Genomic DNA, 27,815 nt, shown 5'->3' with positions numbered 1-27,815 from the left:
AAGCAGCAAACCGCTTTGTACATTTATAGCAATAAGTTTGTCACACAAGTTCAGCTGAAAAGCTTCAGTACAGGCCACAAATATGAGTGAAAAAGCAGCTATTTAATTTTAAAGTGTAGGAAACTGCAATTTAAAATAAAAAAAAACTTTAATGCCACAAGTGAAGTGCTAAATCACAGTTTCATTTCTGACTACAAATGCAAAATTGGCATTAGTGAATGTCTGTAATGTGCTGAAGAGCTATCTGATCATGCCCCCTAACAATTTGTGATGTTTGCCGCACCTTATCTAAACTTCTGCTTGTAATGAGCACATCCCAGCTGCACATTCCATTAATGTTTGCTATCTATACACGTCTGTTTGTGTATTAATATATCTGTGTCTGTGTATTCATGTTTGTATGTTTTAATCTACATATGCACACCCCCCTAAGCAAGTACATCTATATTTATTTATATTTTAAGTGTATGCACACACATGCATATGTATAATGTTATATTGCTTTGTTTATGATAAAGAAGTCACTGGAATCAGCTTTCCAGTTTTAAAGTCAGAGAAAAATGTAGTTCGTACCAAACAGTTTAGTCTGTATTAAAAGTAAATTCTTATCAGGTTCCTCCTTCCAAGCTTTTCACAGATGAAGGTAAAAGAAATAATTCTTTACATCTAGTTGCAATATTACCTTATCGAGAAGGTTCAGGCAGAGTATCTGGGAAAATATATGAGCACTACATACCTGTCAACAGTAGAACATCTCTCTTGGCAGTTTCACTGTCAAGGATACACCAGAATATGTTCTCCACAAGCAGGAGTAAATCCAATTGTCTTTCCTTCTAAATGTAGTTCCTTTTCCTCACAGTCTGGTATATACAGCTCCTTTTAGAGCTCTCCAAGGGCCATCTTCATACCCAAAAGTTAGATATATGATCTACATCATGTCACTGCTTTAAATATCCACGAGTGTAGTTGACCCTCATCAGCCCTAACATATTTGCCTGTTTCTGGGTTAGCATCCTTAAAGACACCATCCACCACTATGCTACATGCCCCTTCTGAGCTAGAGCATTTAAGGAGACCAGGCCCTACTATGCTACTGTGCGTGTTTGTCTAGCTATATGTATTTGTATGTACACACTCAAACTTGTATATTATGTGCATGTATATGCTTGCTTATATAGATAAATAGGTAACTTTATAAGGTCTGCAGTCATCACTAGTGCTGCATTGAACAAATGTGTTTTTCTTGAACTGGAAGCTGGCAACCCTAAATATAAGAACTTTAAAAAAAAAATTCAAAAATTCCTCCAGTAAATGAGTATAGTGATCCCCCTTATTAAGAAATAGAAAAACTTGATCTGATGTTGTCAGTCTTCATCTGTTCGTGACTCTTAGGTAGTCTGTACCGATCCTCGGAACCAGTCCGGCCATTATACAACTTGCTTCAGCCAAAAATCTCTGAAGCTAGTACTTACCCACAATGCCCGTCTCCAGTTCACCTCAGATCTCTTTTGCCGCTCTTATAGCAAGATGAGTCAGCCGACTCTCCTCTCGCAGCTAAGTAATATTTAAAATTTATTAGGTTTGCTACCCGTCTTTGCTATAAAACTTAACTTTTTTTAATTTCTCTACCCACCTTTTTCACTTGAGTATTTTTCTATACCCGTTGGTGGTATTTCTCTACCTTTGCTGGTAGTTGTATGTACAGTTTATACCCATTGGTATTCCTTTCCCTACCATTGCTGGTGGTTTTTCCTCTCTCCTTTTCTCTCTACCATTTTGGTAATTCTTTCTACCATTGTTGGTAGAACCTTCTCCTGTCTGTCCTAGTGTCTGTGGTGTCTGTTTATTTTACTGCCATTTGTCAATATGGCAGATAAGTCCAAAGGCACAACTGGATTTAAGCAGTGCCAGGAATGCGGCCAAAAAATGCCGAACTCTTGACGGGCATACGGCTTGTGTTTATTGTTTAGGTGCTCCACATTTAGACATAAAGTGCTCCATCTGACAGGCCTTCAGTACTAGGGCCTTGGTAGAACGTCATAACAAGCTTATTCTTAAAGGGCTTCTTAAGACCCCCTTTGAAGAAACTTTATCCAAGGCCAATAAGTCTCCAAAGGCCTGTGGTTCAAAAACTAGTCTCTTGGTGCTGACGTCTCCCTCAGCACCAATATCAAGAAAACAAATATCTCCTTCTGTTGGTTCCTCCTTTGAATCACGAGCTATTGTTCCAAAGTTCTCTGAACGGACTCATTCTTTGGCACCAGTTATCTCTGTGCCAGCACCGGCTTCGGCACTGGCTTCTTTAGTTTCCACATTGGTGCCAACATCTCCTTCTGCACCGCAGCAGGTCATAACCCCCTTCCCCGGGGGCCAAAGAATTCATCCTCTTTATACACTCGGGACAAAATATTCCCCTTCCATTGACCCCTTCTTTGGGCAACTTCCCAGTCCCTTTATAGAAAGGCCAGAATCTCCCTCTGGATTGTCTGTTCGCTCCTCCAGGAGTCTCACAGAAGTTGATGTGGTAAGACTGGTCGACCAGCTCCTCACAGCTAGGGGTCTTTCTACTCTTCCCAATCCCCTCTCCCAGGACTCCTCCAATTTTTCCTCCTCTGTCCTCCATGGAGGCTTTAGAGCTCCCCTCTCCAACCTCTCAGGTTCCTGTTGCTCCCACACCTACAAACCCTTGCCTTTGGACTCAGCTCTGACTTCCTTGGTTCCTTTGAAACCGATGGATTCCCGAGATTGTGGCTCCACTGTCAGGCCTGAGAGGTTTTACTCAACTCCTGTGTTTTATTCAGAATCGTCCTTACTTCTTGGGACTCTGTCCACTGGAGGGGTCCTTCCTCTGCTCTGGTTTTGGATGTGGGTCTCTTGGAGCAGGGTTTGACCCGGGTCCTGTGTTCATTTATCTCAATTCCAGCCTCCCATCCCTCTGCATTCCAGGCTATGGAGAGAGCATTGGCTACCGAAGGCTCTCAGGTGGCTGCTGCTGTATCGGAGTGTCATTCACTGACCCCCTTCTTATCGGGTGCGTCCACCAACCTTTGTACCTGGACAGCGAGCTCCAAGGTTGCAAGATATCCCGACTAAGGGCCACTCTTCTTCCGAGACCTCATCAGACATTCTCATTGAGGAGCCTTCTCGGAAGAAAACGTGTAAGAGGAAATACCTGGAGTCCCCTGAAGTCTGTCACTGAAGACGCTGATTTCACTGACTGGGAGGGATCCCCCTGGTCACCCCCAGAAAATGTCTCCTTTGGAGACATTCTTGAGATCCTTAAGCAGAGGGGTAACTGAAAGCTCAAAGACCCTACCTCTGAGGAGTCTGTGTACTTGCAAGGACCCCTCCCACTGACTATCTCATTAAACTGATCACTCAGCGGGCTTGGAAATCTCCTGACTCCATAGAACCAATTCCCTGGAGACCCGATAAGATCCTTTCTGCACCTGAGGACCACCAACATTGGGGTAAAGGTTAGCAGTAGATGCCATGGTGGTAGCAGCGGCCACCAAAAAGGAGCTGGCTGAGGAAATTTCCTCTCTTCATCCCCCTAACCGAGAGTCTAGAGTGATGGACAGATTTGGAAAGCAGGTTTTATGCATCATCAACCTTTACCTTAAGGTCCTTGAATTTTCTGGCACACTTAACTAGGTTCCAGAGGAATCTGATCAAGGAGCTGTCTGATGCCATAGTAAAAGCTGCATCTCATAAGGTCCAAGAAAAAGTGGCTTCCCCATTAGCTACCCTGGAGTCTATTTCTAACATCCATGAGGCTCATTTCACATGTAGCCGAAGGGATGACCAGATCAGCTGGTTCAGGTGTTGCAATCAGATAACATGCCGGGATGCACCTGTGTGAGTTTGCGGAGCCATTCAAGTCTTCCTTCATCAGTGCTCCCTTTGATGGATCTTCTTTGTTCGGACCCAAAGTTAAAGAAACTCTAGCCAGGTGTGAGAAGGATGGGAAGACCCTGTCAGCTGTGAGCATGTTTTTCTGCTCCCCAACAATCCTATTCTAGGAATCAGAAAAGTGGGAAGATGTGGTTCAAAAGTCCCAAGGGCTTTCCAGGACACACATGGTGGAGGGTCCCCTCGGGGCAGAGGGAAGCTCTAATGGAAGACGCCGACCCCGAGGCAGAGGTGTACCGCAGAATCAGGGTTCGAGAGAGACTTTCTCTGGCCAGCCCTACCAACACTTCTGAAAGGGGGCGTGATTGCTTACCTCTGGAAGAGGTCGGGGAAGATTTTCTCTGCATGCAAAAGCCTGGTGACCGATGACCACATATGTTCGAGTGCCAAAAATTATTGCCAGAGGTTATTTTATCCCCTTCACCTTTTATCCTAGATCTCTATCAAGTCTCCCTGATGTTCCATCCAATTGGAGAGACCAATCAGCCTTAGAAATCCAAAAGCTGCTGTAAAAGAGAGTCATGCAAGAAGTCCCACCAGACCAGATAGGATCTGGATTTTACTCTGTGATCTTTTTAGTGCCAAAAAAGACAGGGGACTGCAGACCTGTACTGGATCTCAGCCTTCTAAACAAATTTGTTAATCAGTCCAAATTCCAGGTGGTCATGGTTCAGTCTGTACTCCTCTTTTTAGAGGAAAACAGTTGGATGTGCTCTACCGATCTTCAAGACATACTTCCACATGAACAAACGCTCCAGAAGGTTTCTCCGTTTTCGGTTAGGAACCAATCACTTTCAGTTCAGGGTGCTGCCCTGTGATCTCACCACAACCCCCGGGTGTTCACCAAATGTATGGCAGCAGTCACAGCTCACTTGAGACTGGACGGATTTTCGGTGTTTCCATATCTAGACTGACTCATCACTGCTTCCACCAGGCATCTGCTGCTTCAAGCAACAGAGCTCATTCTGTATTTGTTCTTGAGCTTGGGCATCACAGTCAGTCAAACAGTCTCAGCTAAGCCCCTCTCAAGATTTAGAATTCATTGGAGCTCATCTGAACACCATCTCTTGTGTAGCCTTCCTTCCTCAGCACAGATTGCAGAAGATAAAATCCCAAGTGCATCCTATTCTATGCAAAAACAATGTTCCAACGCTTAGTCCTTCATGCATTGGGTTTCATGGCAGCGAGCACCACACTAGTCCCATTAGCGAGGTTCCACATGTGGCTAGTACAGTGGCGTCTAGCATCACAATGGTGTGTTCTAACCCATTCAATGAACTACCCCATACTAATCACCAGTCGCTGCAAAAATGACCTCTCCTGGCAGATGGAATCCAAATAAATCCTATTAGGCCATCCATTTGTCCCTCCTCAACCCAAGGCTGTAGTGACCACAGATGCCTTCCAGATGGAGTGGGGCACTTGGTCCTTGATAGAGGCCAGACTGCATATCAGTGTCCTGGAGTTGTGGGCAGTGCTGTTAGCATTGTAAGCCTTTCAGTCTGTCCTCCCTCTAGGGACCATTGCAGTCCAGTCGGGCAACATGTCTGTAGTCTGATACATAAACAAACTAGGGCTAACCAAGTCCTACCCCCTGTGTTGAGAAGCCCTCAGAGTGTGGCAATGGGCTGTTTCCTCCAACCGCTTTCTGATAGCAACTTGCATCCCAGGGAGTTCAGACATGATAGCAGACAAACTGAGCAGATGCGTTCTACTGCCTCTAGTGGTCTGGCAATCCTGAGATAGCAGGGAGGATTTTTCGTCGCCTGGGCCAGCCTTGCTGCGACCAGTTTGCATCACCTCAAAACAAGTGCAGAAGCTACTTTGCCCTAATCTCCCCTCAGGGGGGAGTCACTGAGAGGCTCTCTTCTCCTCAATTGGTCCCTGGGTCTCCTCTGTGCCTTCCCCCCTTCCCTCTAATTTCACTCTTTCTCAAGAAAGCAGCCAGGTTGAGAAGCAAAGTGATACCCACCCATTGCACCCTATTGGCCTCAACAAATTTGGTTCCCCTTCTTATGGCCTCATCTAGTTCACCGTCCATGGATTCTGGACCCAGTTCCAGATCTGCTTTTTCACCCTCAGGGGCTGGTGCACCCCAACGTTCAAAATCTCAAGCTGACAGCTTGGTTCCTCGAACTCTGCTAGTTGCCAGGCATAATGGTGTACCTACCTCATTGTGGAAAATTCTGCTGGCTTCCCATATACCATCCACCAGGAAGCTCTACCTTAGTAAGTGGAAGAGATTTTCAACCTGGGGTTATGATAATGATCTCGATCCATTCTCAGCTCCTGTGGAAAAAGTTCTAGAATTTCTAGCCATTCTTTTTGATCAAGGGGCTTCTGCCATCACAGTTAAAGTCCAGTTAGCTGCCATTTCTAACTTCCATAATGGTTTTGGGGACCTTTCTCTAATTTCACATAGACTATGGTAAAGTGTTCCTCAAAGGAGTCCTGTGTTTAAAGCCTCCATTTATGGACCCTCTAGCCCCATGGGATATGACCGTTGTTCTTCAGTGTCTGGTGTTTACTCCCTTAAAGTCCACAGCAACATAAGACTTGGTTTCTTTCATGGAAAGCACTTTTCCTCATAGCTATAACTTCCTCAAGACGAGTTTCTTAGATGCATCTTTGTGCTCAAAATCCCTGTACTAAATTTTCCACAGGGACTCAGAACCAATCCATCCCCTCATAAGGTGGTCAACATTAATCAAACCATAGACTTGTCTGTTTTCTTCCCCAGTTTTTCCAACAAAGGCGAATATTGGTCACACTCCTTAGTGAGAGACTTTTTTTGCTGCCCTTGAATATTGCTTACATTTGCTGGGTGTTAACAGACAATTACGTTTCTCTTTCAACAGAACTTAAGAATTTAGAAAATCAGAACAGTTGTTTGTATCCTTTTCCAGACCAACGTTAGGGAAGTCTGTTTCCAAAGTTACCTTGTCAAAATGTCTAAGAAATTGTATTACTTACATACGTAAAAAGAATCTCAAGTTACCTGTGCATGTGAGAACGCATTTCCCCAGATCAGTGGCCACTTCAGCTATTTTACATTCCAAGGCTTCCATGAATGAATTATGTGTAGCAGCAACGTGGGCTACTCCACATATTTTTATCAGTCATTACAAATTGGATCTGGTCTCCGGAGGAAAAGCTTCCTTTGGTTCTATGGTAACAGGAATATCCTTCCATAGGGCCACCCAGGATCTGAAGTAGCTGGGACTCTGTCCAATAGATGAAGATTGACAACATCCGATAAAGAAGTTATGTTCTTACCATAACGCTCCATCAGTGTTGTCGATCTTCATCTATTCTTGGCATCCAACCCTCTTTCCCCCTCCTGCAAATTCCTAGAGGAGTGAACATTTGTCCTGGGTGCCTTGAGGGTTCACCTTGGACACTGCTTCATGTTTGCTTATGGTTCTTCTGGCTGTCTATAATCCTGCAAACTTGATCTGAGGTGAATTGGAGAGGGGTGTTGTGGGTAGAGTATTAGCTCAAGAGATTTTTGCCTGGGCCGAGCTGTACAATGGCCGGACCAGTTCCGAGGATCAGAACAGACTACGCAAGAGTCAAGAGTAGATGAAGATCAACAACACAGATGGAAAATTATGGTAAAAACATAACTTTTTTTTTTTCATCATCAGTGAACAGCTTATCTACAGACAAATTATTGCACATAGCATCTGTGAAATCCATTTGTACTATGTTGTCATTTTAGTACTTTGAGCTATTACAAATTGCTTATTTCCTCTTGCCATGGTCATGGCTAAAAGGTTTCTCTACCCAACCTATCTTTGTGAAGTAGAAAAATAACCAAGTAATTCTGATCTGTTTTAACAAAGCAGCTGTTGGGCCTTAGTGTATTATTACAGTGCACTAGACCAAAATGCAGTAGTCAAAGATACAGATGCGGCTTTAGAGAAAGGTTGAAGATTACATCCTTGTGTGTGTTTTGGATTTTATGTGATGTTCTAACTTCTAGTAAGTCAATTCTTGAGAGCTGCAAAAGCCTTCCTGTAAGATTTGAATCCTTTGATCCTTATCCCATGAGTAACTCAGAGGTATTGCTGCCGTATGACGTTTAGTCGTGTTTTCTAGAGAAAGTTGCATTCTCTTCAGTGTTTTTTTTTTTCTTTTAGTGACTTTGTTTTACTTTTTTTTGTAAAGGAATGTGCCCAGTACTTTTTAGAAGTCAAAGATAAAGATATAAAACATGCACTTGCGGGTCTCTTTGTGGAAATCCTCATCCCTGTGGCTGCTGTAAGTACAATTTTTCCTTTTTTATGTTATATTTTTAAGTTTTGTAGCATTGCAGTTGTCTGACTTTTTGAGTTGCACTATTTTGTAATTAGAGCATATGGGTCCCCATATGAACACATGACCAGAATGGCATTGTCTAGTATACTCACCTTGTTTACAGTTGTTACACCCTGCTGTAATGTGGGCTTGTTTTAAAATGAGAATTCCTGTTTAGAAAGTATGGTGTAAAGATAGTTCTGATACTGTTTTCCATCTTCATTCAACCTGTTTGTTATTGGATCTGACTCTTATTCTGACCAAAGCCACACACCATAAACTTTAGCCTGTCAAACTCTGCCTGTTGTAACCATGATTCTCTACTCCTTGGGACTACCACAGATATGTTTTGTCGTCATTCCTGGATAGCAGTGTGGTTGATTGCTCAGTCAAGGTGTATCCTTTGTCTAGGGTTTAACTGTTTTTTTTTCTGGGCCTTCTACTTTTTTGTTATTAGGAGTTGGTTGCTTTCCAAACCTTAGGGTTGGATCTGATGGCTTGGCTGATTTCAGTGGTGACCCCTACCTTGGTTTCCTTGACTCGAACTGAGATGAAGCCGAGTGGGTCCCAAAGCCAAAATATCATGACAGGGGTGTCTGGATCATATTCTCTCTCTGTTTCTGGGTTTGCTCTCTTGCTTAGCAGCACTGTTGTGGATAACTCTGCTCCGATATTTGCACCTGGGCAGGCTGGAGCATCCAATGGGTCTGGTGTCTCTTTGTGGTTTTCATATCCTAGGTCCACCAACTCCTGGTGCCCTTCTTTGGTTTCTGCCTTTGACGTCCTGGAGAGGATACCCTCCCGCCAAGAGGAGGAGTGGTCAGGTACAGCCTGTGTCCCCCTCTTTGATGCCTTCAAACTGTTCTAGGACAGCTCACCCCGGGTAGTTTCCAGTTTTTCTTTCCTTTAGGGCCACCAGCCTCTTCCGTTTTCCCCTGGAGTCCTAGGTCAGGACGATTTGGGCAAAATGTGGTGCAAGAGGAAGCACGTGGACTCTCCTGAAGAGTTCCTCTCTGAGGATACTGACCTCAAGGAAGGAGAGGGGTCCCCAAAATCCCCCTGCGAGAATACCTGCTTTGGTGATCGTTCAGAGCTGCTTCACCAGCACAGGGCCTGGACTGCTGAAGACTCCTCTCTGGAGGAGTAATTTGTGGAGGCTTATGGGACAGGCCCATCCACATCCTGCATAGTTCCCCCTCCGGATGCCCTTATTGACCTGGTGTTCCAGGGGGTATGGAAGGAGCTGGATATGGTGGAACTGATCCCTAAGAAGACTCTTGCCCCTCCCAAATATAGGCAACACTGGAGTAAGGGCCTGGCTGTGGGTGCAGTTGTGGTGAAGGCAGCCACTTAAAGGATGTCTCTGAAGAGAGTTCTTCAGCTCATCCCCCAAATAGGAAATCTCTGGCATTAGACCATTTGGGTAAGTGATCTTGCTCTTCAGCCACCTTCGCACAGAGGGTGTTGAACTGTCTCGCTGGCTTCACCAGACTTCAGCCTGGCATTGTGTTGGAAGTGTCAATGGTAGTAAAGTTTCAGCAGACTCCGGGGTCTTAGAAGGCTTTGGTGATTCAGATGTCCACTTTGCAATCTGTAGCTAATTTGTCCATGTGTCTGCTGTCTAGTGTGATTGATGGCATGTCCTGAACCACTGGGGCATTTCCTTTCAACACCATGCTTGGATGAGGCTATGTAATTTTGAGGACTACTTCAAGGCATTCTTTTGTTAACACCCCCTTTTGATACCTGTTCTCTTTCTGGGCCTAGGATTAAAGACACTCTGACCAGAAGTGAATAGAATGAGTAGAGATGCAGTCTGCAGTGGAAGTGTATTTTGCTACCCATCAGTGGACCTTCTCTCAGAACCAGAAAGGGGAAAATGTCTTCCTTTTTTTAGGAAAATGCAGCAGTCTTTCCAAACAGCTCCTTATGAGGCCCCCCGATGTGGCAGAGGTGAGATCACCACAACAGATGCCACCCCCATGACACTGGTGGTCCACTGATTCAGGAGTTTTGCTGAACTTTCTCCAGGCGACCCTTTCATTGTACCTGAAGAGTTGCCAGACTGTACAGCTCTGGAAGAAGTTTGGGGTTGTTTGGCTCTACATCTGAAGTCTTGGAAGGCCTCCGTCTCAGATGCATGGGTGTTAGGAGTCATATCTAGAGATTGTACAATTCCATTTTTGGATCCTCCAAATTAAAATTCCACACCTCCCAGATGTGCCACCCTATCAGTGGAAGGATGCGACCACTGAAATTCAGAAGTTAGAAGATGGTGATCCAAGAAGTCCCACCAGACTAACACAGATCTGGGGTCTGTTCAAGGTTCTTTCTGTTTTCAAAGAAGAAGGATCTCAGGCCAATTTTGGATTTGAGCAGATTGAATCATTTTGCAAAACAGACCAAATTCTGAATGGTAACAGTGCAGTCCATTCTACCTCTTTTGAGGAAGGACAACTGGATGTGCTCGGATGACCTCATGGACTTTTATCATTTTATAAAGATTGAGAGACATTCCAGGACGTTTCTGTGCTTCCAGCTGGGAGTCGGTCGTTACCAATTCCGCAGAGCTGCTCTTTGGTCTCACCACCTCACCTGGATGTTCAAGTGTGTTGTAGCCTGGCACAGGCTGCAGAGGTTTACAGTCTTTCCATACCTGGATGATTGGCTCTCTGTCATCTCCATGAAAGCATCGTTGGTCAGAGCCAAAGACACCTTACTCCAGCTGTGCAGCTCCTTCAGTATTACAGTTAAGTACCAAAAATCCAGTCTTATCCCTGTGCAGTCAGTAGAGTTCATAGATTAATACTTGGACGTAGTTTCTCAGATTGCAAGTCTCTAGTCTCCAGATTGTGATCTTTTCATTATTGTCTCGCCTTACACCTTCAGCATATATTGTTCTCAAGCTCTTGGGAGTTGGGACACATGGCTGCCATTGCTTGGATCCCCTAACAGGGTAATACATGAGGGTTCTGTAGTGGACATTGGCGGTGCAGTGGTTTTAATTGACACATCAGATGGAGTTCCCCGCTGCAGTGACAGAGGCCTGTTGGTATCAAATCAAGTGGTGGCTGAAGTCTGCCTTGACATCCACTGGGGGACCATTCATCCCCCCCCCCCAGGAGTTGGTCACTAGGGACTTCTTTCTTCTGGAATGGGGGCGGAGGTATTTCAAAGGGAGGGTCATCCAAGGGACAGTCCGATACTGAGACCATTCTTCCCATCAGTTTCTTGGAGATGAGGGTGGTGGTCCTTGTGTTGCAGACCTTTCAGGAAGTTCTTTGCAAAGGTATGATTTCAGTTCAGACAGACATGTCTGTGGTATGTTATCTAAAACAAAGGGGACCCATTCTTATCCCGTTTGTTGAAAGTCCATTATAGTCTGGTTGGATGATTTCATATTATGTAAAAATTAGTGACACAAGCACCACGATGTCGTATAAAAAGGCTTAATTTATTATGATGCGCTAGTAGACAATACTTTCACCTCTCAAGGCTTCTTCAGGCAGAAAACTGCATACAGGTTTAAACATGGTTTAAGTAGAGTTGATTAACATCATGTGACTTTAATATATATTTTTATACTTTTAATATTGAGTTTGTGCTTATGCTTTTTACATGATGTATATCTGTAAATTATAATTAATGGAAGTCACATGATGTTAATCAACTCTATTTAAACCATGTTTAAACCTGTATGCAGTTTTCTGCCTGAAGAAACCTTGAAGAGGTGAAAGTATTATCTACTAGCACATCATAAATTAAGCCTTTTTATATGACATCGTGGTGCTCGTGTCACTAATTTTTACATAATTTGGACTGTTTGTAGTGACACTTGCTTTATCTGCATGGTAAGAGCCTTTTTGTTGTAATGGGTGATTTCATCTCAGCAGTTTCTGGTGGCAACGTGCATCCCAAATCCAATATATTGGCAGGCAGCTTGAGCAGGAGCATTCTCTTTCTACTTGAGTGGTCCCTGAATCTGAGAGTTGCGACTTAGATTTTTAAGTGCTGGGGCACCCTGTGTTGTGATCTGTGTGCATTCCCTTCCAGCACCAAATTCAGCAGCTATTATGCCTTAGTCCTTCCTCAGGGCAGTCACCCAGAGGCACTCCACTGTATGTTTCTCCCCCATGTCTGCTGTACGCCTATCCCCGACTCCATTGATAAGTTTCTTCAGACAGCAGCCCATTGCAGAGAGATTTTAATCCCTCATTGCCCCCTTTTGGCCCTGTCAGGTGTGATTCCACTTCCTTTCGCCTCTTCTGAAATTCCTTCGGTCCTGGATCCCATTCTGGATCTAATCTCTCACCCAGTGATGTCTGAACCTGCCCATCCTTCAGACTCTTAAGTTGACTGCATGGTTTCTCAAATTCCCTTGATGACTCAGAATCAGACAGAATGGTGCATATTTTGTCATCTTCTCAGAAACTGTCTGTGTATAAGCTGTATGCCATTAAGTGGAAATGCTTTGCTTGTTGAGCCACCTCTAAGGGTCTGGATCCTTTTCAGCCCCTTTAGAGGTCATTTTTGACTTCCTAGTGTAATTGTTTCACACAGGCTTTATTCTGTTAAGATGCAGTTGGCAAATATCTACTTTCCACACTGGTAGAGATAATGTGTTTAGTGGCTCTCAAAATTGAAAGGCTTTTCTTAAGGGTACCTTCTTATTGTATCCTCCAGTTCGAGACCCTGTCCCCCTGTGGGATTTGGTTTTTATACTCCAGGTTTTGGCTGCACCTCCCGTTGAACCTTCTGCCATGGCTGAGTTGAAGTTTTTATCTTGAAAGACTATTCTTTGTGCCCCTTACTTCTGACAAGAGGGTGTCAGAGCTGCAAGTTGTGTTGTCAGTACCTCTGTACTCTGTCTATCATAAAGACAGTTTCCCTCTGCACTTATCCTCCTTTTCTTCCTAAGGTGGCTGTGGAGAACAGTTTGAGCCACTCTATTCACTTTTTTTTTTTTTTTTACTTTTCCAACAAGTAAAAACTAAATGAAAACACCAGTCAAGCTGGAACTTCCAGTGAGTGACCTCTCAAACGTCTTGTATCAGAGGCACATGGATATATGTAAATTACCCTTATGAACACCACATGTTTCAGCTAATTGGCGATTCTGAATGCCCATGACTTGTTTCATCATTTTAATGGACAATTTCAGGCCAATAAAGCCAAACCCCACTAGCTGTGGATATGCATATTTCGACCATGATGTTCGTGTTTCACTGTTGCAGTCATTACACTTTGGTTATCCTGCTGGCCGGCTACCCTCAGTCGGCCTGAATTCCAAAGTCATGGTCCGGCGTTGGTTGCTGTCGCCACTTCCCTGACATCAGTGTGCCAGGGGTATACAAGATGCAGCCGACGCTATTTTCTTCAGTTTTTCTTGCCGTGCGGTGCCCGAAGCAAAAGCAGTTTGCAAGTGCCGGTCGGACGACTCCTGAGATTTTCGAAATTGAATTTCAGAACCGAAGTCTTCAATAAAGCTAAGTACCCCGTTGGGGAAACTTTTTCTTGCTCCAGACCGATGTCAGTAAAAGTTAACAATTATATTTCTTGTGGGAAGCAAATACCTCATAAGGATTTCACTCTTACTGTATTCCTTGCCTAGGCTCTGACCACGACATTGCTAGTTGTCGGTTTTGTGCTAGATTCAACCAACACACTATTAAGCGTCTGTTTGATTTTGCTTTACATTACTTTGGCCGAAGGTTTAACTGCATAATGCCGTCGGAAAAACTGATGACCGGAATTCATAAAAAAACGCAAAGACAAAGAAAAGGACAGGCATCTGAGGTCCAAAACCGATGACAAAGCCTCTTCAAGACCAGTCGCCGGTTCTCAGTGAGGCGCTTTCGCAGCCCCTGACACCTGCTACCTCAGAGCCACAGGCCGCCTCAGACTCCCGCGTGGAGACAACTAGGTCTCTGGAAACTCAATGTATTGGGCCTATGGAAACTACTCACTCAGATGGGTCTGGAGCTGCTGAGCAGGCATCGGCTTCTGAGGGTGTTTTCAGACCTACCCAGCTTACTATCAAGTCCACTTCAGCAGCCAAGGCAAAGTCTAAAACACCATTAAAGACAAAGAAACAAGTACAGCATTCTCCTGGACAGTCATCCATGCCAAAGAAACAGATGCTTAAAATGGCCAAGGACCTAATTACTCTGATCAGGGGTTCCCATCCCCCTCCTGATAAAAGGCTTTGGCAAGACACTGACTATGACTCCTCTGATTAGGTTTCTGTTTCCTCTGATTCCTCTTCAGAACAGGGATATTCTCTTCCTCCCTATGAGGACTCTGATGCTGAAGAATCTATCCCTTCAGCCTCTCTTCCTGAAGATTACACACCATGAGGGAGCATTTCCACTGGGAGAGCCAGGATTATTCAGAATCCAAGAAAAGGCTCAGAGACTTTCTTTTACTGCCTCAGCACAGGCCCCTTGCTATCCCCCCTGTACTAGATATTGTTGTTGATATTTTTTCTGAATCCAGTTTGTCTCCTGATTCTTTACCCCCTGCACCAGTCAAGCCAGATAGGTACTACAGAGTTCCGGACTCTCTCAAATTTCTTTAAAAACCCTGCTGTTGACCCAGAAACTATTTCTCAGGGTCCCAATGGGGGTCAAGGCTTCCACTGCAAAAAATCCTGTTCCCTCTGATAGAGATTCTAGAGCACTGGATAGATGGGGGGAAAAAAGTTTACACTTCTGCTACTTTAGCTGTAAGGGCTTTAAACTGCCAGTTTCACATGCTTAAATATCAACAATACCTAATGTCTTTGCTAAAACAGAAAATGCTTACAAGCTCAGAATATTCTGACAATAAGGAAATGCAGGATTTATTGCATGCATTACTCTGCAATGTGGTTTTGATTCATTAGAGGCTTCTTGCCGAGCCGCATTTACAGGCTCTGTCATTCGAAGGCATGCTTGGTTAAAAGAAGAAAGTTTACCTGATCATGTTAAAGCAAAATTATTGGATGCTCCATTACAGCATGATACTTTGTTTGGTGTTAAGGCAGAAGAGGTGTTAAAGAAAATGGAGGATAAAGCAAAATCAATGCAGACAGTAAAGGATTTCTTACAGGTTCAGTCACCTAGATTTAGCAGGAACTGGACTTCTAAAAATTGGTCCTTTCCAGTGTCAGGCCACAAAGAGGCAGATCTCAGCCCCAAGGCTCATACAGACCTAAACAATGGGGTGCTTCAGCCCCCAAAGGTGGAGAAGACAAATCACAACCTTATAGGAAGCAGTCCCAATGACTTCCCTCTACAAAAGCCAAGCACTTACCTTTTGACAGCACCCTTGGGGGGAAAACTAGCACTTTTCTCAGTAAACTGGCGCATGATCACCCAGGACAAATGGGTACTGAATATTGTTTCTCAGGGTTACAGGTTCCATTTTCACACCCTGCCAAGGTCAAAAGGGATGCCAGACCTGCCACAAAACCAATGGGCAGAGGCACAAAAACAAATTTTTGCTCTCATGGACATGAGAGCTATTCAAAAAGTACCACAGCAAGAACAAGGGCAAGGATTTTACTCAAGACTTTTCTTGGTACCCAGAAAGGACAAAGTCTGGAGACCAATAATGGACCTGTCAATTCTAAATACTTTCCTGGATGTCACAAAATTCAAAATGTTGACACTACAGAAACTACTACCCATGCTGGGCAAGAAGGTTTGGCTAGTTACTTTGGACCTCAAAGAGGCATACCTGCATGTCCCAATCAGACAATCTTGCAGAAGATACCTCAGATTCATAGCTGGCTCATTGCATTACAAATTCTCTGCACTGCCCTTTGGCTTATCTACTGTGCCCAGGGTCTTCACAAAATGCCTGGCGCCAGTAATGGCATTTTGCAGACAAAAAGGAATTCAAATGTATCCCTACTTGGACGACTGCCTTATTCAAGCAGAGAGCAAGGACATTCTTCTAAAGCATCTGGCGTTTGTAAAATTACTAATTTGCCTAGGGTACACAGTAAACGAAAAGAAATCAAAACTAGTGCCCCCTCAAGAGATAATATTCCTGGGTGCAAGCTTAAATGCAACTGCCCAGATGGCTTATCTCAAGCCAGACAAGCAAAGTCAACTAACTCATTTCTTTCAAATGATGGCAACAAAGACCCAGCTGGCTACCTGCAAGAAAAATTCTGTAGGCTTTGGGCTTCATGGCATCTTGCATCCTGCTAATTCCATATGCAAGACTGCATATGAGGAAGCTACAATGGTACCTAAAAAGTGTTTGGACTCAACATTGCCATAGCCTGGAAACAATGATAACTCTTATTCCCTGCCTGCAACAGGAGTTTCGATGGTGGGCACTGGCCTGTCACCACAACAAGGGACAGCCCGGCAGATGCTAACAACAGATGCATTGGATTATGCCTGGGGGGCACACATGGCAGGAAAATGTATTCATGGCAAGTGGGCCACGGACCAAATGCATCTTCACATAAACCAAAAAGAGATGCTAGCTGTACAGAATGCCCTGACAGCCTTCAAGGATCTACTACATCCAGAACAACTATTACTAAAGATGGACAATACTACAGTTATGTGGTACATAAACAAGCAAGGGGGGGGGGGCACACATTCCTACCCCCTATGCAGGCAAGCCATGACTTTGTGGAACACAGCACTGACCTATCAAGTACATCTGAAGGCACAATTCCTGCCAGGAAAGAAAAATACTCTGGCAGACTAACTAAGCAGGTCTTCAACATAACAAGGAAATGGGGATGCCCAGACATAGATCTCTTTGCCTCCCCCTCACAACTACCAACTACAAAGATTCTGCACAAGGACTTGTCACTCACAAGCATTGAAAGTGGATGCTGTATCTTTCAGCTGGAAAACCTTAACAGTTTATGCCTTTCCACCACTGCCTCTCCTTCCCAAGGGGCTCCTAAAAGTCAGACAAGAGAAGCCAAAAATGATTTTGATTGCCCCAGACTGGCCACGCCAGCACTGGTACCCAGTTCTAAAGAGCTTGTCTCAAGGCCCAGCCTGGACTTTACCTCTAATTCCTCATCTTCTGACTCAGCAAAACAATCGGATCCTGCACAGCCAAATCAGAACCTTAAATCTGGCTGCATGGCGGATAATATAGCCACTAAGAACACACCTCTCTCTAAAGCTAATATGGATGTCATTTTGGAAGCCAGGAGGCCCAGCACCAGGAAATCTTATGCAGAAAAATGGAACAGATTCTGTGCTTGGAACCAGACACAAGGACTTGAACCACTTGTTCCAAATACTTCTCAGATTTTACAGTACCTAACTGAGATGCTGGACAAAGGCCTATCCTTCTCATCAATTAAGATCCATGCCTCTGCCATTTCAGCTCATTACAATACGGAACCTCCTATTTTCTCTCATCCACTGCTATGACGGTACTTCAGAGGGGCAAAAAACATAAGACCCCCAAGGAGAGCACCGATACCTACATGGGACCTCAACTTTGTCTTAAAAAAGCTCACACTACCTCCTTTTGAGCCAGCCAATACAGCTGACATAAAATTTTTATCATGGAAAACTGCTCTGCTCCTAGCAATAACTTCAGCAAGAAGTCTGAGTTACAGCATTAATGGCAGTGGAACCTTTTATCATTTTTCATCCGGACAGGGTTTCTCTAAGGACAAACCCAACATTTATGCCTAAGGTAGTATCCAGTGTGGCTCTTAACCAAACCATTCATTTGCCACCATTTTATCCAAATCCCCAAATAAAGGGGGGAGACTTCTGCACTCTTTGGACATACATAGGCAGCTATGCTTCTACTTGGACAAAGCAAAGGCTTTCAGAAAAACTGAGCAACTGTTTGTAGCATATGCTGCAGGATCACAAGGAAAGGCTATCTCAAAGCAGACTATTTCAAAATGGATAGGACACTGTATTCGTTTCTGCTATGCACAGCATGACAAGTCAGTGCCTAAGAATATTAGGCCACATTCTACCAGGGCAGCAGCCACTTCAGCAGCCTGTCTCAGAGGAGTACCAACCAAGGAAATTTTGGAGGCTGCAACTTGGAGTTGAGTGCACACTTTCACCAAGCATTATCACTTGCCTCTTTAAACTAAATCCAGAGCAGGCTTTGCCACTGCAGTTCTGCAGGTCCTCATAGCCACTCCTAATCCTATTTAGACCCAGCCGCCATACCTCAGCTTTGGGATTCAACCCAAGTGTAATGACTGCAACAGTGAAACACGATGAACATAGTACAGTTGTGTACCTACCATAAATGCAGATGTTCGAGTGTATTCACTGTTGCAGTCCAGGTTACCCACCCTCCATCCCCCTTTCTTTGCTGGGACTTATCTATACTTTTCTGTCCTATACAACCTATGTGGTGTATTTGCTTGTAGATGAAGGTATTGTTTTTATTTTACTGTATGTTTTTATTAGCAATATGTATTGTTTACCTTCTTGGGGCACCTGACATCTGGGGCAAGAAAAAGTGAAGAAAATGGCGTCTGCTGCATCTTAAATACCCCTGATGCACTGACGTCAGGGAAGAGTTGACAGCAACCGACGCCAGACCAGGACTTTGGAATTCGGCCCGACTGAGGGGTAGCCTGCCAGCAGGATAACCCAAGTGTAATGACTGCAACAGTGAATACACTCAAACATCTACATTTATGGTAGGTACACAACTGTACTTTATGACCTCATCAGCACAGCACAAGCAGAGTGTTTGACTATGACTAAGCATAAGAAACACAGGGCTGTTATACCCAGCTGATGTCCATTATTATTAGGGTGACTGCAAAATATCCTAAATAAATTAAAACAGTGAGTGAGAGGGTCACACTGAAAAATCAATCAGTAAAACTAAATGAAAACTCCAGCCAAGCTGGAACTTCTAATATCCACAGCTAGTGGGGTTTGGCTTTATTGGCCTGAAATTGTCCATTAAAATGACAAAACAAGTCATGGGCATGCAAAATCACCAATTAGCTGAAACACCTGGTGTTCATAAGGGTAATTTGCATATATCTCATGTGCCTCTGATCCAATGAGTGACCTCTCAAACCTCTTGTAAGTTCCAGCGTGGCTGGAGGTTTTATTTAGTTTTTACTGATTAGTTTTTCAGTGTGACCTTCTCACTCATAGAGTTTTCCAACAAGGGAGAATACTTGCTGCTTTGCCTTGATGTTCACGGACAACTTAGGATCTGAAGTAGTTTACTTCATTTGCTCTTCAACCTGTAGGTCTTCGGATCTGACACTGCCACGTTTTCAAGCTATGGCTCCGAGCTCCATGCTCCTCCCCTTACCCATAATGCCCCATCTCCCTTCAGATCTCATTTGCCACCTGAGAGGAAGCAGCGTAGTCCAAGCTCCAGAGCGTTTAGGTGTTTTTCTACAACAGTAAATTGTTCCCTTTTTTGGCCTTTCTTATCTGTTTCTCAACCCTTTTCTATACCTTCTCAGGGTTCTCCGTAGCAAAAAAAAAGTAGTAAGTAGGTTTTCTCATCTTTCCTCCCCTCTTTTCTTTTCATGTGGTGCACGCGCCTGTGTGTGTGTGTGCGTGCGCGCCTGTGTGTGTGTGTGCGTGCGCGCCTGTGTGTGTGTGTGCGCGCGCGCCTGTGTGTGTGCGCGCTCCCCTGTGTGTGTATGTGCTCGCCTGTGTGTTCGCCTGTGTGTGTGTGTGTGTGTGCTCGCCTGTGTGTGTGTGTGTGTGTGTGTGCGCTCGCTCCTGTATATGTGCACGTGTGTGTGCACGCATGTGCACTCGCCTGTGTGTGTGTCTGTGTGCGCGCACGCACCTGTGTGTGCCTGCTAGTGTGTGTGTGTGTTGGGCCGGCTAAGGCATTGTGGACACCCCAAAGCCAGGCTTCAAAAGGTGCACAGAGTCTGGCCATAACTTTCTCTGGTGGATGGCCACACACTGTGTGTGATTTGCTTGAGGGTGCCTCACCTCCAATCCTTCTGTCCTATTTGCTCTGGGTTTAATCTCAGGGCACTTGAAGACAGGTGGGACAAATTGATCCATAAGGGCCTCTTGCCCTCTTCTGCTCGGACAGAGGTCCCACCTTCCCCTGCTTGGAAAGCAGTGGCTGCTGCTTTGTCTTCCCCTTCCACGGCCTCTGGTACTTGCCCTCCTGCCAAGAGGTCCGGGGAAGGGGATAAAGCCAAGGAGGACTGGCTTCCCAAACGGTCCTCCGACCACTTGTCGGAGGCCTGCCCTCCGCTGAAAGTTGAGCTCGTTTCCAGGCCAGTGACACCTCAGCTCATGTCCCCCAGATTTTTGCCCGAGGTACAGGTTAGCCAGTCGCCCCCTAGGCCTTCCCCCCCCACCGGCTTTCCCGGCATCCTCCCACTCTACTCTGAGCTGGTCTGAAGCGGAGATGGACAAGATGATGCGGAGGTTTATCCACACTCAAATCCAGATGGAGGTCTTGTAAGGGCCTTCTCCCACCGGAGCAGGCACATTCCAGCCATTGTTTAGACCTATCACTCCTTCTCCGATCTTACCTGCGGTTTTGGAGTCGTTGGATCTGAGGACGATCGGAGTCGAGGGTTCAGTGCCGACTGTACCCTGTACCTCGATGCTGGCTAGTGCCTTGAGTGTGTTGGATCTGACTGGATCGGATCCAAGCTCTCTGAGCCGTAGCCTTGGGGTCTGATCCGAGGGAGTGCTCTCTGCTCCGAGATTGTCTGAGAGAAGCATTCCTCTCCGCTCACAGAGGCGTGGCTCTGGCTCCCCAGTCGGATCAGGTGGGGAGCGGCTTCCACTAGATCAGCCCAGGAGGTCTGTTCCCCCTCTGCATTCAACGTGTTGGAGAGGATTCTCGCAGGGTAGAGACCTCTGACCATTTCGTCTTTGGGGTCCGTGCAGACCCCCCTGGCCTTAAGTATGGTTCTGACCATCTTTCCCTCTCAAGGGCAGCCCATAGTCATAGTGCCGCAGGAAGTTCCGCCCTTGGAACAACCCGCTTGCGAGACCTCCCCATACATTCTCCTTGAGGAGCCCCCGCTGCAAAGTATACGTGTAAAAAGAGGCACTTGGACTCTCCTCCAGTGTCCCTCACTGAAGACATGGACCTGGGTGAAGGAGAAGGTTCCTCAAGATCACCGCCCGAGGATGTCTCCTTTGGAGACCTCATGGAGATCCTTCACCAAGGGGGGGGGGGGTCCGCTCCAAAACTAACCTGATCTGTGTTTCTGGGAGGCATTCAGTTCAGGCCCATCGACCTCTTGGGTGTCCCCTTTTTCCATTCCACTTGTGGATTTGATAACATCTAGGGCATGGAAGAAGCCCAACACCGTAGAACCAATACCTAAGCTCCAGGACAAAGTTTTAAGCCTTCCCATGGACAAGTTAAACTGACACAAGGGGTCCTCTGCAGATGCTGTGATGGTGGCGGTGGCCACCAAAAAGGAACTCGCCCATGACAGCTCCACGGTCCACCCGTGTGACCGAGAGTTGAGAGCATTGGATCATTTTGGGAAGCAAATTTATGCTTCAGCAACCTTCTGTGTGAGGGCACTGAGCTATATGGCGCACGTTATTCGACTCCAGAGAGATCTGTTAATGGAAGTCATGGAGTCGACGCCCAGGGTCCATGTCGGCAGAGGACAGGAAGACGTTCGATGCATGAATGGCCACTCTAAAATCTGTAGCCAACACGTATATGCGTTTGCTCTCCCATGCCATGGAGGGAGGTGCACGGGTGGCGGGGTCAGGTGTTGCCATCTGGCGTCATGTCTGGCTCTGCTTATGTCAGTTCTTGGAGCCCATCAAGGCATCTTTTACATGTTTCTTCCCTTTTTGGGAAGATGGTTAGAGAGACTTTCATCCAGAGTGAGAAGGATTGGAAGACACGGTCTGCCATCGGGATCTGCTTCTCACCGCCTCAAAGGTCCTTTTCCAGGAACCAGCGAGGCCAGAAGATGATGTGGTTCTGCAAGTCTCAGGTGTTTTCCTAGGATGCTCAGGACTCTTTCCCCCAGAGGCAGAGGGAGATATGATAGACGCCGCCCTACAGGCAGAGGGTGTCCTAGGAATTTCTGGTCCCGAGAACCTTTCTCGGATAAACCCAGGCAGCAGCCCTGAGGGGTTGGCCGACTGTCCATCTCTGGAGGGAATCTGGGGTCACTTGTCACTTCACCAGCTAACATGGGAGTCCACCACTGCAGATCAGTGGGTGCTGCAAGTCATATCCAGAGGTTATTTTGTTCCATTCAAGATCCTCCCACATCCATCGAAGCCCTCCCGGACGTTCCACCCACACAGCAGAAGGAGGCAGCAGTGCAGGTAGACTCACTGCTAAGAAAACGAGTCATCCAACCGGTCCCCCCAGACCAGTCTAGATTCAAGGTTTATTCCAGATTCTTTTAGTGCCAGAAAAGCCGGGGAACCTGAGACCAATATTGGATCTGTCCAAATTGAACTTTTCAGTAACCAAGACAATTCCGGATGGTCACAATTCAATCTATCCTGCCCTATAGCTAGAAGAGAACAGAACAAGAAAAATCTTGATGAGTGGATGGGAAATAGGAAATACACTCAAGGGATGATTTCTGTGTCTCTGCTCGACAGTGGCACAGGAAAATAACTTTCTTGGGTGGTGTAAGCCAGGGAACCTTGTTGGCTAGGCTTACGTAGGCCCTTGGACCAATAGGTTCATAGGTAGGTACTAGGATATCTGCAGGCCAGAGACTGGATGTACTCTATCGACCTCCAGGAAGTGTACCTTCACATCAAGATAGACAGGCGCTCCCGGAGGTTCCTTCACTTCTTGCTGGGTGCCAGTCATTATCAATTTCGAGCCCTCCCCTTTGTTTTCACCACAGCCCCCACCCCGGGTGTTCACCAAGGTAATGGTGGTAGTAGTGGCTTAGCTGAGGCTTCAGGGCATTCAGGTCTTTCCATACCTGGATGATTGACTCTTTACTGCCCCTTCAGAGCATCTACTATGTCAGGCCAGGGACTCCTTCCTTCAGCTTGCCAGCAAAATGGGCATTGCAGTCAACATGAACAAGTCTACTCTTCTCCCAGTTCAGATTTTAGACTTCATTGGGGCATGGCTGGACACAATACAAACAAAGATGTTCCTCACGTCACAGGATACGCAGCTTGAGGTTACATGTCTTACACATTCTAAAGACCCATTTACCAACAGCCAAAGCAGTGTTAAGGGCTCTAGGTTCCATGGCAGCCACAATAAATCTTCCTATGGCGTGCCTTCATATGAGGGTGCTGCAGTGGACACTGATGGTTCAGTGGTCACTGTTAGACCTTCCATTGTCTTTTCCGGTGAGAATTTCAAAAGTTTCCGGTGAGAATTTCAAAAGTGTGCAGGGGACTCCCTTTGGTGGTGGATTCAGTCCCTGGATTTCCTCAAGGGACGTCTGTTTCAACCTGCTTTCCCCAAGACCACAGTGACCACGGACACCTCCCTACTAGAGTGGGGGAGGGCACTGCACTGGAAGGACAGTCAAAGGTACGTGGTCACCTTCCGAGACCTATCTGCACATGAGTGTTCTAGCGATGAGAGTGGTGGTTCTTGTGTTGTAGGCCCTTCATGCTCATCTTCCTTTGGGAACGATTGCAATTCAGAAGGACAATACATCAGTGGTCTGGTATATCAGTAAACAAGGGGGAACCAGATCTTATCCCTTATGTCGAGATGCCATGAGAGTGTGGGAATGGGTGACCTCCACTGGCTGCTTTCTGGTGGCAATGCACATCCTGGGATGATCCAACATTCTAGCGAACAGGCTCAGCAGATCGATCCTGATGCTTTGCGAGTGGTGTCTCAATCCTTCAGTAGTGGAACAGATATTTCTAGATTGGGGTCATCGTTGAAGTGATCTCTTCGCATCTCCTTCCAACGGGAAATGCAGCGCGTTTTTCGCTCTGAACCCCCCAGAGAAAGGCCCAAAGGGTGGGGAGCACTGTGAATCCTCATCACCCCATTTTGGCCTCAACAGGTTAGCTTTCTCTTACTCAGGTCTCCTCTAGTTGTTCCACCATGGACCTTGGATCCAGTCCCGGATCTGCTATCACATCCCTCGGGGATCCTTCATCCAGATGTGGACAGTCTGAAACTCACTGCTTGGCTGCTCCGGTTCCCATAATTATTAGGACTCCCGGTCTGTCATCTCTTGTTAAGTCCATTCTGGTAGTGGCTCATAAATAGTTTACCAGAAAAGTCTATCGTAGTAAATGGAAACGTTTTTCTATATGGGCCAGTCAGAGGTCTTTGGATCCTTTCACTGCTCTGCTTTTGGCAGTTTTAGATTTTCTGGCTAGCATTTTTCAACAGGGCGCTAGTTCCTATACTGTGAAAGTCCATCTAGCAGCCATCTCTAGTTTTCCTGTTGGGGCAAACATGTCTTCATTGGCTTCTTCTAAACTTTGTAAAACCTTTCTCAAAGGTGCCTTTCTGTTCAGACAGCTGGTTAAGGACCTGATTCCGCCATGGGACCTCACCTTACTGTTGCAGGCAGTGGTTTCTCCCCCCTTTGAGTCTATGGCATTTATGGATTTACAATTTTTGACTTGGAAAACCGCCTTCTTGGTTGCCATCACATCTGCTAGAAGGGTGTTGGCACTTCAAGCTCTTTCTATCAAAGTCCCTAACATGATCTTTCACAAGGATAGTGTCACTACGCACTAACCAGTCCTTCCTTCCCAAGGTAGCTTTGGAAGCCAATATTAATCAGACCATCAGTTTGCCAGTATTTTTTCCTAACTACCAGAACAAAGGGGAATACAAATTACATTTACTGGATGTACATAGGCAGTTGAGGTTTTATCTTCATAGAACTAAATCATTCCGCAAGTCTGATCATCTTTTTCTGTCCTATGCCAAGCCCTTCTTTGGTAAACCTGTTTCAAAAGTGACAATTGCTGGCTGGATTTTACAATGCATTGGCCGGGCTTATTCAGAAAGAGGTTTGTCTCTACCAGGAAAAGTGAAGGCTCATTCGACTTGATCTATGGCTACATCAGTGGCCTTTTGGTCTAGGGTCTCTCTGGATATTTGTTCGGCTGCTACTTGAGCTTCATCTCACACCTTTATTTCTCATTATAAACTGGATTTGGTCTATAGGAGTAGAGCATCCTTTGGTTCTGCGGTGCTCCAGAGTATCCTTCCATGAGGGCCTCCCAAGAGTTAAGTAGCTGGGGACTCAGTCCCACAGGTTGAAGAGCAAATTAAGTAAACTACTTCAGATAAAGAAGTTGTGTACTCGCCATAATGTTCCATTTGAGTAGTTCTACTTCATTTGTTTTTAGCCGTCCTCCCCCTTCCCCCTAACCTTATCCTTTGGTATATGGCATGTCCTTTGCATCAGACAGTTAATGTTGGGATCCTTGCTCCTGTTCTGGCTAAGGTTCTTCCTATGATTGGTGTTTGATAAGGTGTCATTGGGACTGGTGTCTGATACCTGTTAGGCAGCAAACTCTATCTGAAAGGAGAATAGAGACAGGGGGACATTATGGGTAAGGGGAGTAGCATGGAGCCGTAGCTGGAAAATGTGGCCATGCCAGATCCGATGTGGATCTGAAGACCCACGGGTTGAAGACAAATGAAGTAGAACTACTCAGATGGAACGTTATGGTGAGTACATAACTTCTTTTTTTTACTTTGATAGAACAAAATTTTCCAGAAAGTCTAACGGTTTGTTTCCTTCTCAAAACCTTGGCTGGGCATGCCAGTGTCCAAGTGTACTCTCTAAGTGGCTTTCTGATTGTATTTCTTTTGGGCATAGTTTGAAGGGAAAGGGGTAAACCAAAAGGTCATTCTACTAGATCTCTGGCTACTTCTGCAACGTTTTTCTCCAGAGCTACATTGGATGAGGTTTGCTGCTGCTACCTGTGTTGGCCCTCATACCCGTGTGTCCCACTACATATTGGACTTTGTTGTGGTCCAGAGCTACCTTTGGTTCCACTGTATTGCACAATATCCTTCCCTGAGACCTTCCTAGGGTTTTAAATGGCTGGGGACTTGGTCCCATATGTTGAGTTCAGACCAAAAAGGCAGGATCAAATACAAAAGTTGTGTGCTTACCATAACAATAGATCCATGCTGCCTCTTTGATTTAATATTCCCTCCCTCTTGCCCTTTGCCTTTATGATGATCCTCTTGACCAGGGTATGCCCAAGTCAAGGGATGTGGTTGTTCCTTCTGGTGTTGGGAGTCCTCAGTCTTTTGCCCATGGATATTGAACATTGTCAGTTTGAGTGGTATGAGACAAACTAGATCTGAGCTATACCTGAGGAGTGAGGGATTATGGGTAGAGGAGGTGGAGTTTTACAGGCTAAAATCTATTTTATGTGGCAAGGCTCTGATCTGATGACCCACAGGCTGAACCACACAGACTACAAATACAGAGCTATCAATATAGTATTTACTTTCATGTATTGTAAATATTAGACATTTTCATATGGTTTGGGGTCTGTGAGCCGTAGCATTTATAAGATACTTAAGAAAAAATTTCTTATACTTGATTTCACAGTTTGTATTCATGCAGCCTGTTAAACAGTTATGACAGACCTTGTTGTTTAGAATATTTGCATATTTCATTGTTAGCATACTGACGTATGCTAAAGAGCTGATCATGTTTGCCCAGTTGAAACTCCTTTCTGTGGTGGTCTTAACATCGTTGTGCTTTGCATTGCTGAATTGTTTTTTGTTTTTGTTTTTTGTTTTTTTTTTTGTTTGGTTTTTTTTTTTTTTTTTTAGAACTGTTTGATTAACTTAGGTTACAGTTTTTGTGGTGAGACTCAAATTTTCATTGTGTTGGAAGAATTATATTAAAATATAATTATTCTGAGGTTTTTTGGTAAGAGATTAGCAGAAATGTTGCATAGTATTTCAACCCTCATTTCTACATCAGTTGTCCATAATTAATAAGAATAGTCCCTTTAACTTATTCACTCCAATGGAGCTCAGGAAGTTTTCTCTGTAACTTCCAATGGCCTGAGCCTTGCTTTTTGACAGAATCAAATTGTCTTCACATTTCAAACAAATGTTCATCTCTCTGGAAACATAGGGGTTATAAAAGAAGTATACATGGCAAACTATTCAGCACAAACTATTTTTATAGTGGTAGTATTCTTTAGGTTCTAGATTGTAAACAGAATTTTTTAAGTTACAGTAAACACAGTAACGGTTGTGTGTGTAATATTTTATAAACAACTTACAATATCTCAGCAACCACTCAAGTTGCACAGATACTGTTAGCATTTTATTCATCTAGCTGAGAGCATTCATATGAGGTTAAGGAGTTCTGTCTGTGTTACTTGGTTGTTGAGATTTTTAGAAAAATGTGAAAATTGTATCTATATAAATTAATATCATAAAAGCAACAGTTAATATCTATTTACCTGCACTAGACAAGAGGTCAGATATTAATGCAGTTGAATTTGCCTTTATGTAAGCTTTAAGAAGAAATTTTTTAAAACCTTGTACATAGTATGGTTTTGGAATTATTAATCCTAATATGAACAAGAAATATTTGATGCCTAGAGGCGTCAGTAGGAATTAACTGCAGATGCACCTGGAGGCGTCACTCAGATGTAATGAGTTAAGTAGGTTCATCCTTTCGTCCTTGGGCCTAAAATTTGAGAAGTAGCTGATAC

At 45.0% G+C, this 27,815-nt stretch overlaps 1 protein-coding gene across 1 annotated transcript in view; it reads left to right on the top strand.

The window, feature by feature from the left end:
• Positions 1–27,815, top strand: part of FRYL (FRY like transcription coactivator) — a 3,917,685-nt gene that overhangs the window by 780,676 nt on the left and 3,109,194 nt on the right. The window contains exon 9 of the mRNA XM_044055727.1: positions 8,083–8,175. Coding sequence (XP_043911662.1) covers positions 8,083–8,175 — 93 coding nt within the window. The remainder of the gene's footprint in view (positions 1–8,082; positions 8,176–27,815) is intronic.

This window comes from Protopterus annectens, chromosome 14.part0 (assembly GCF_019279795.1).
Source record: "Protopterus annectens isolate FY-2018-M chromosome 14.part0, PAN1.0, whole genome shotgun sequence".
NCBI classification, from domain to species: domain Eukaryota; kingdom Metazoa; phylum Chordata; order Ceratodontiformes; family Protopteridae; genus Protopterus; species Protopterus annectens.
Note: the sequence above shows the minus strand (reverse complement) of the source record. Positions and strands in the feature narration are given on the sequence as shown.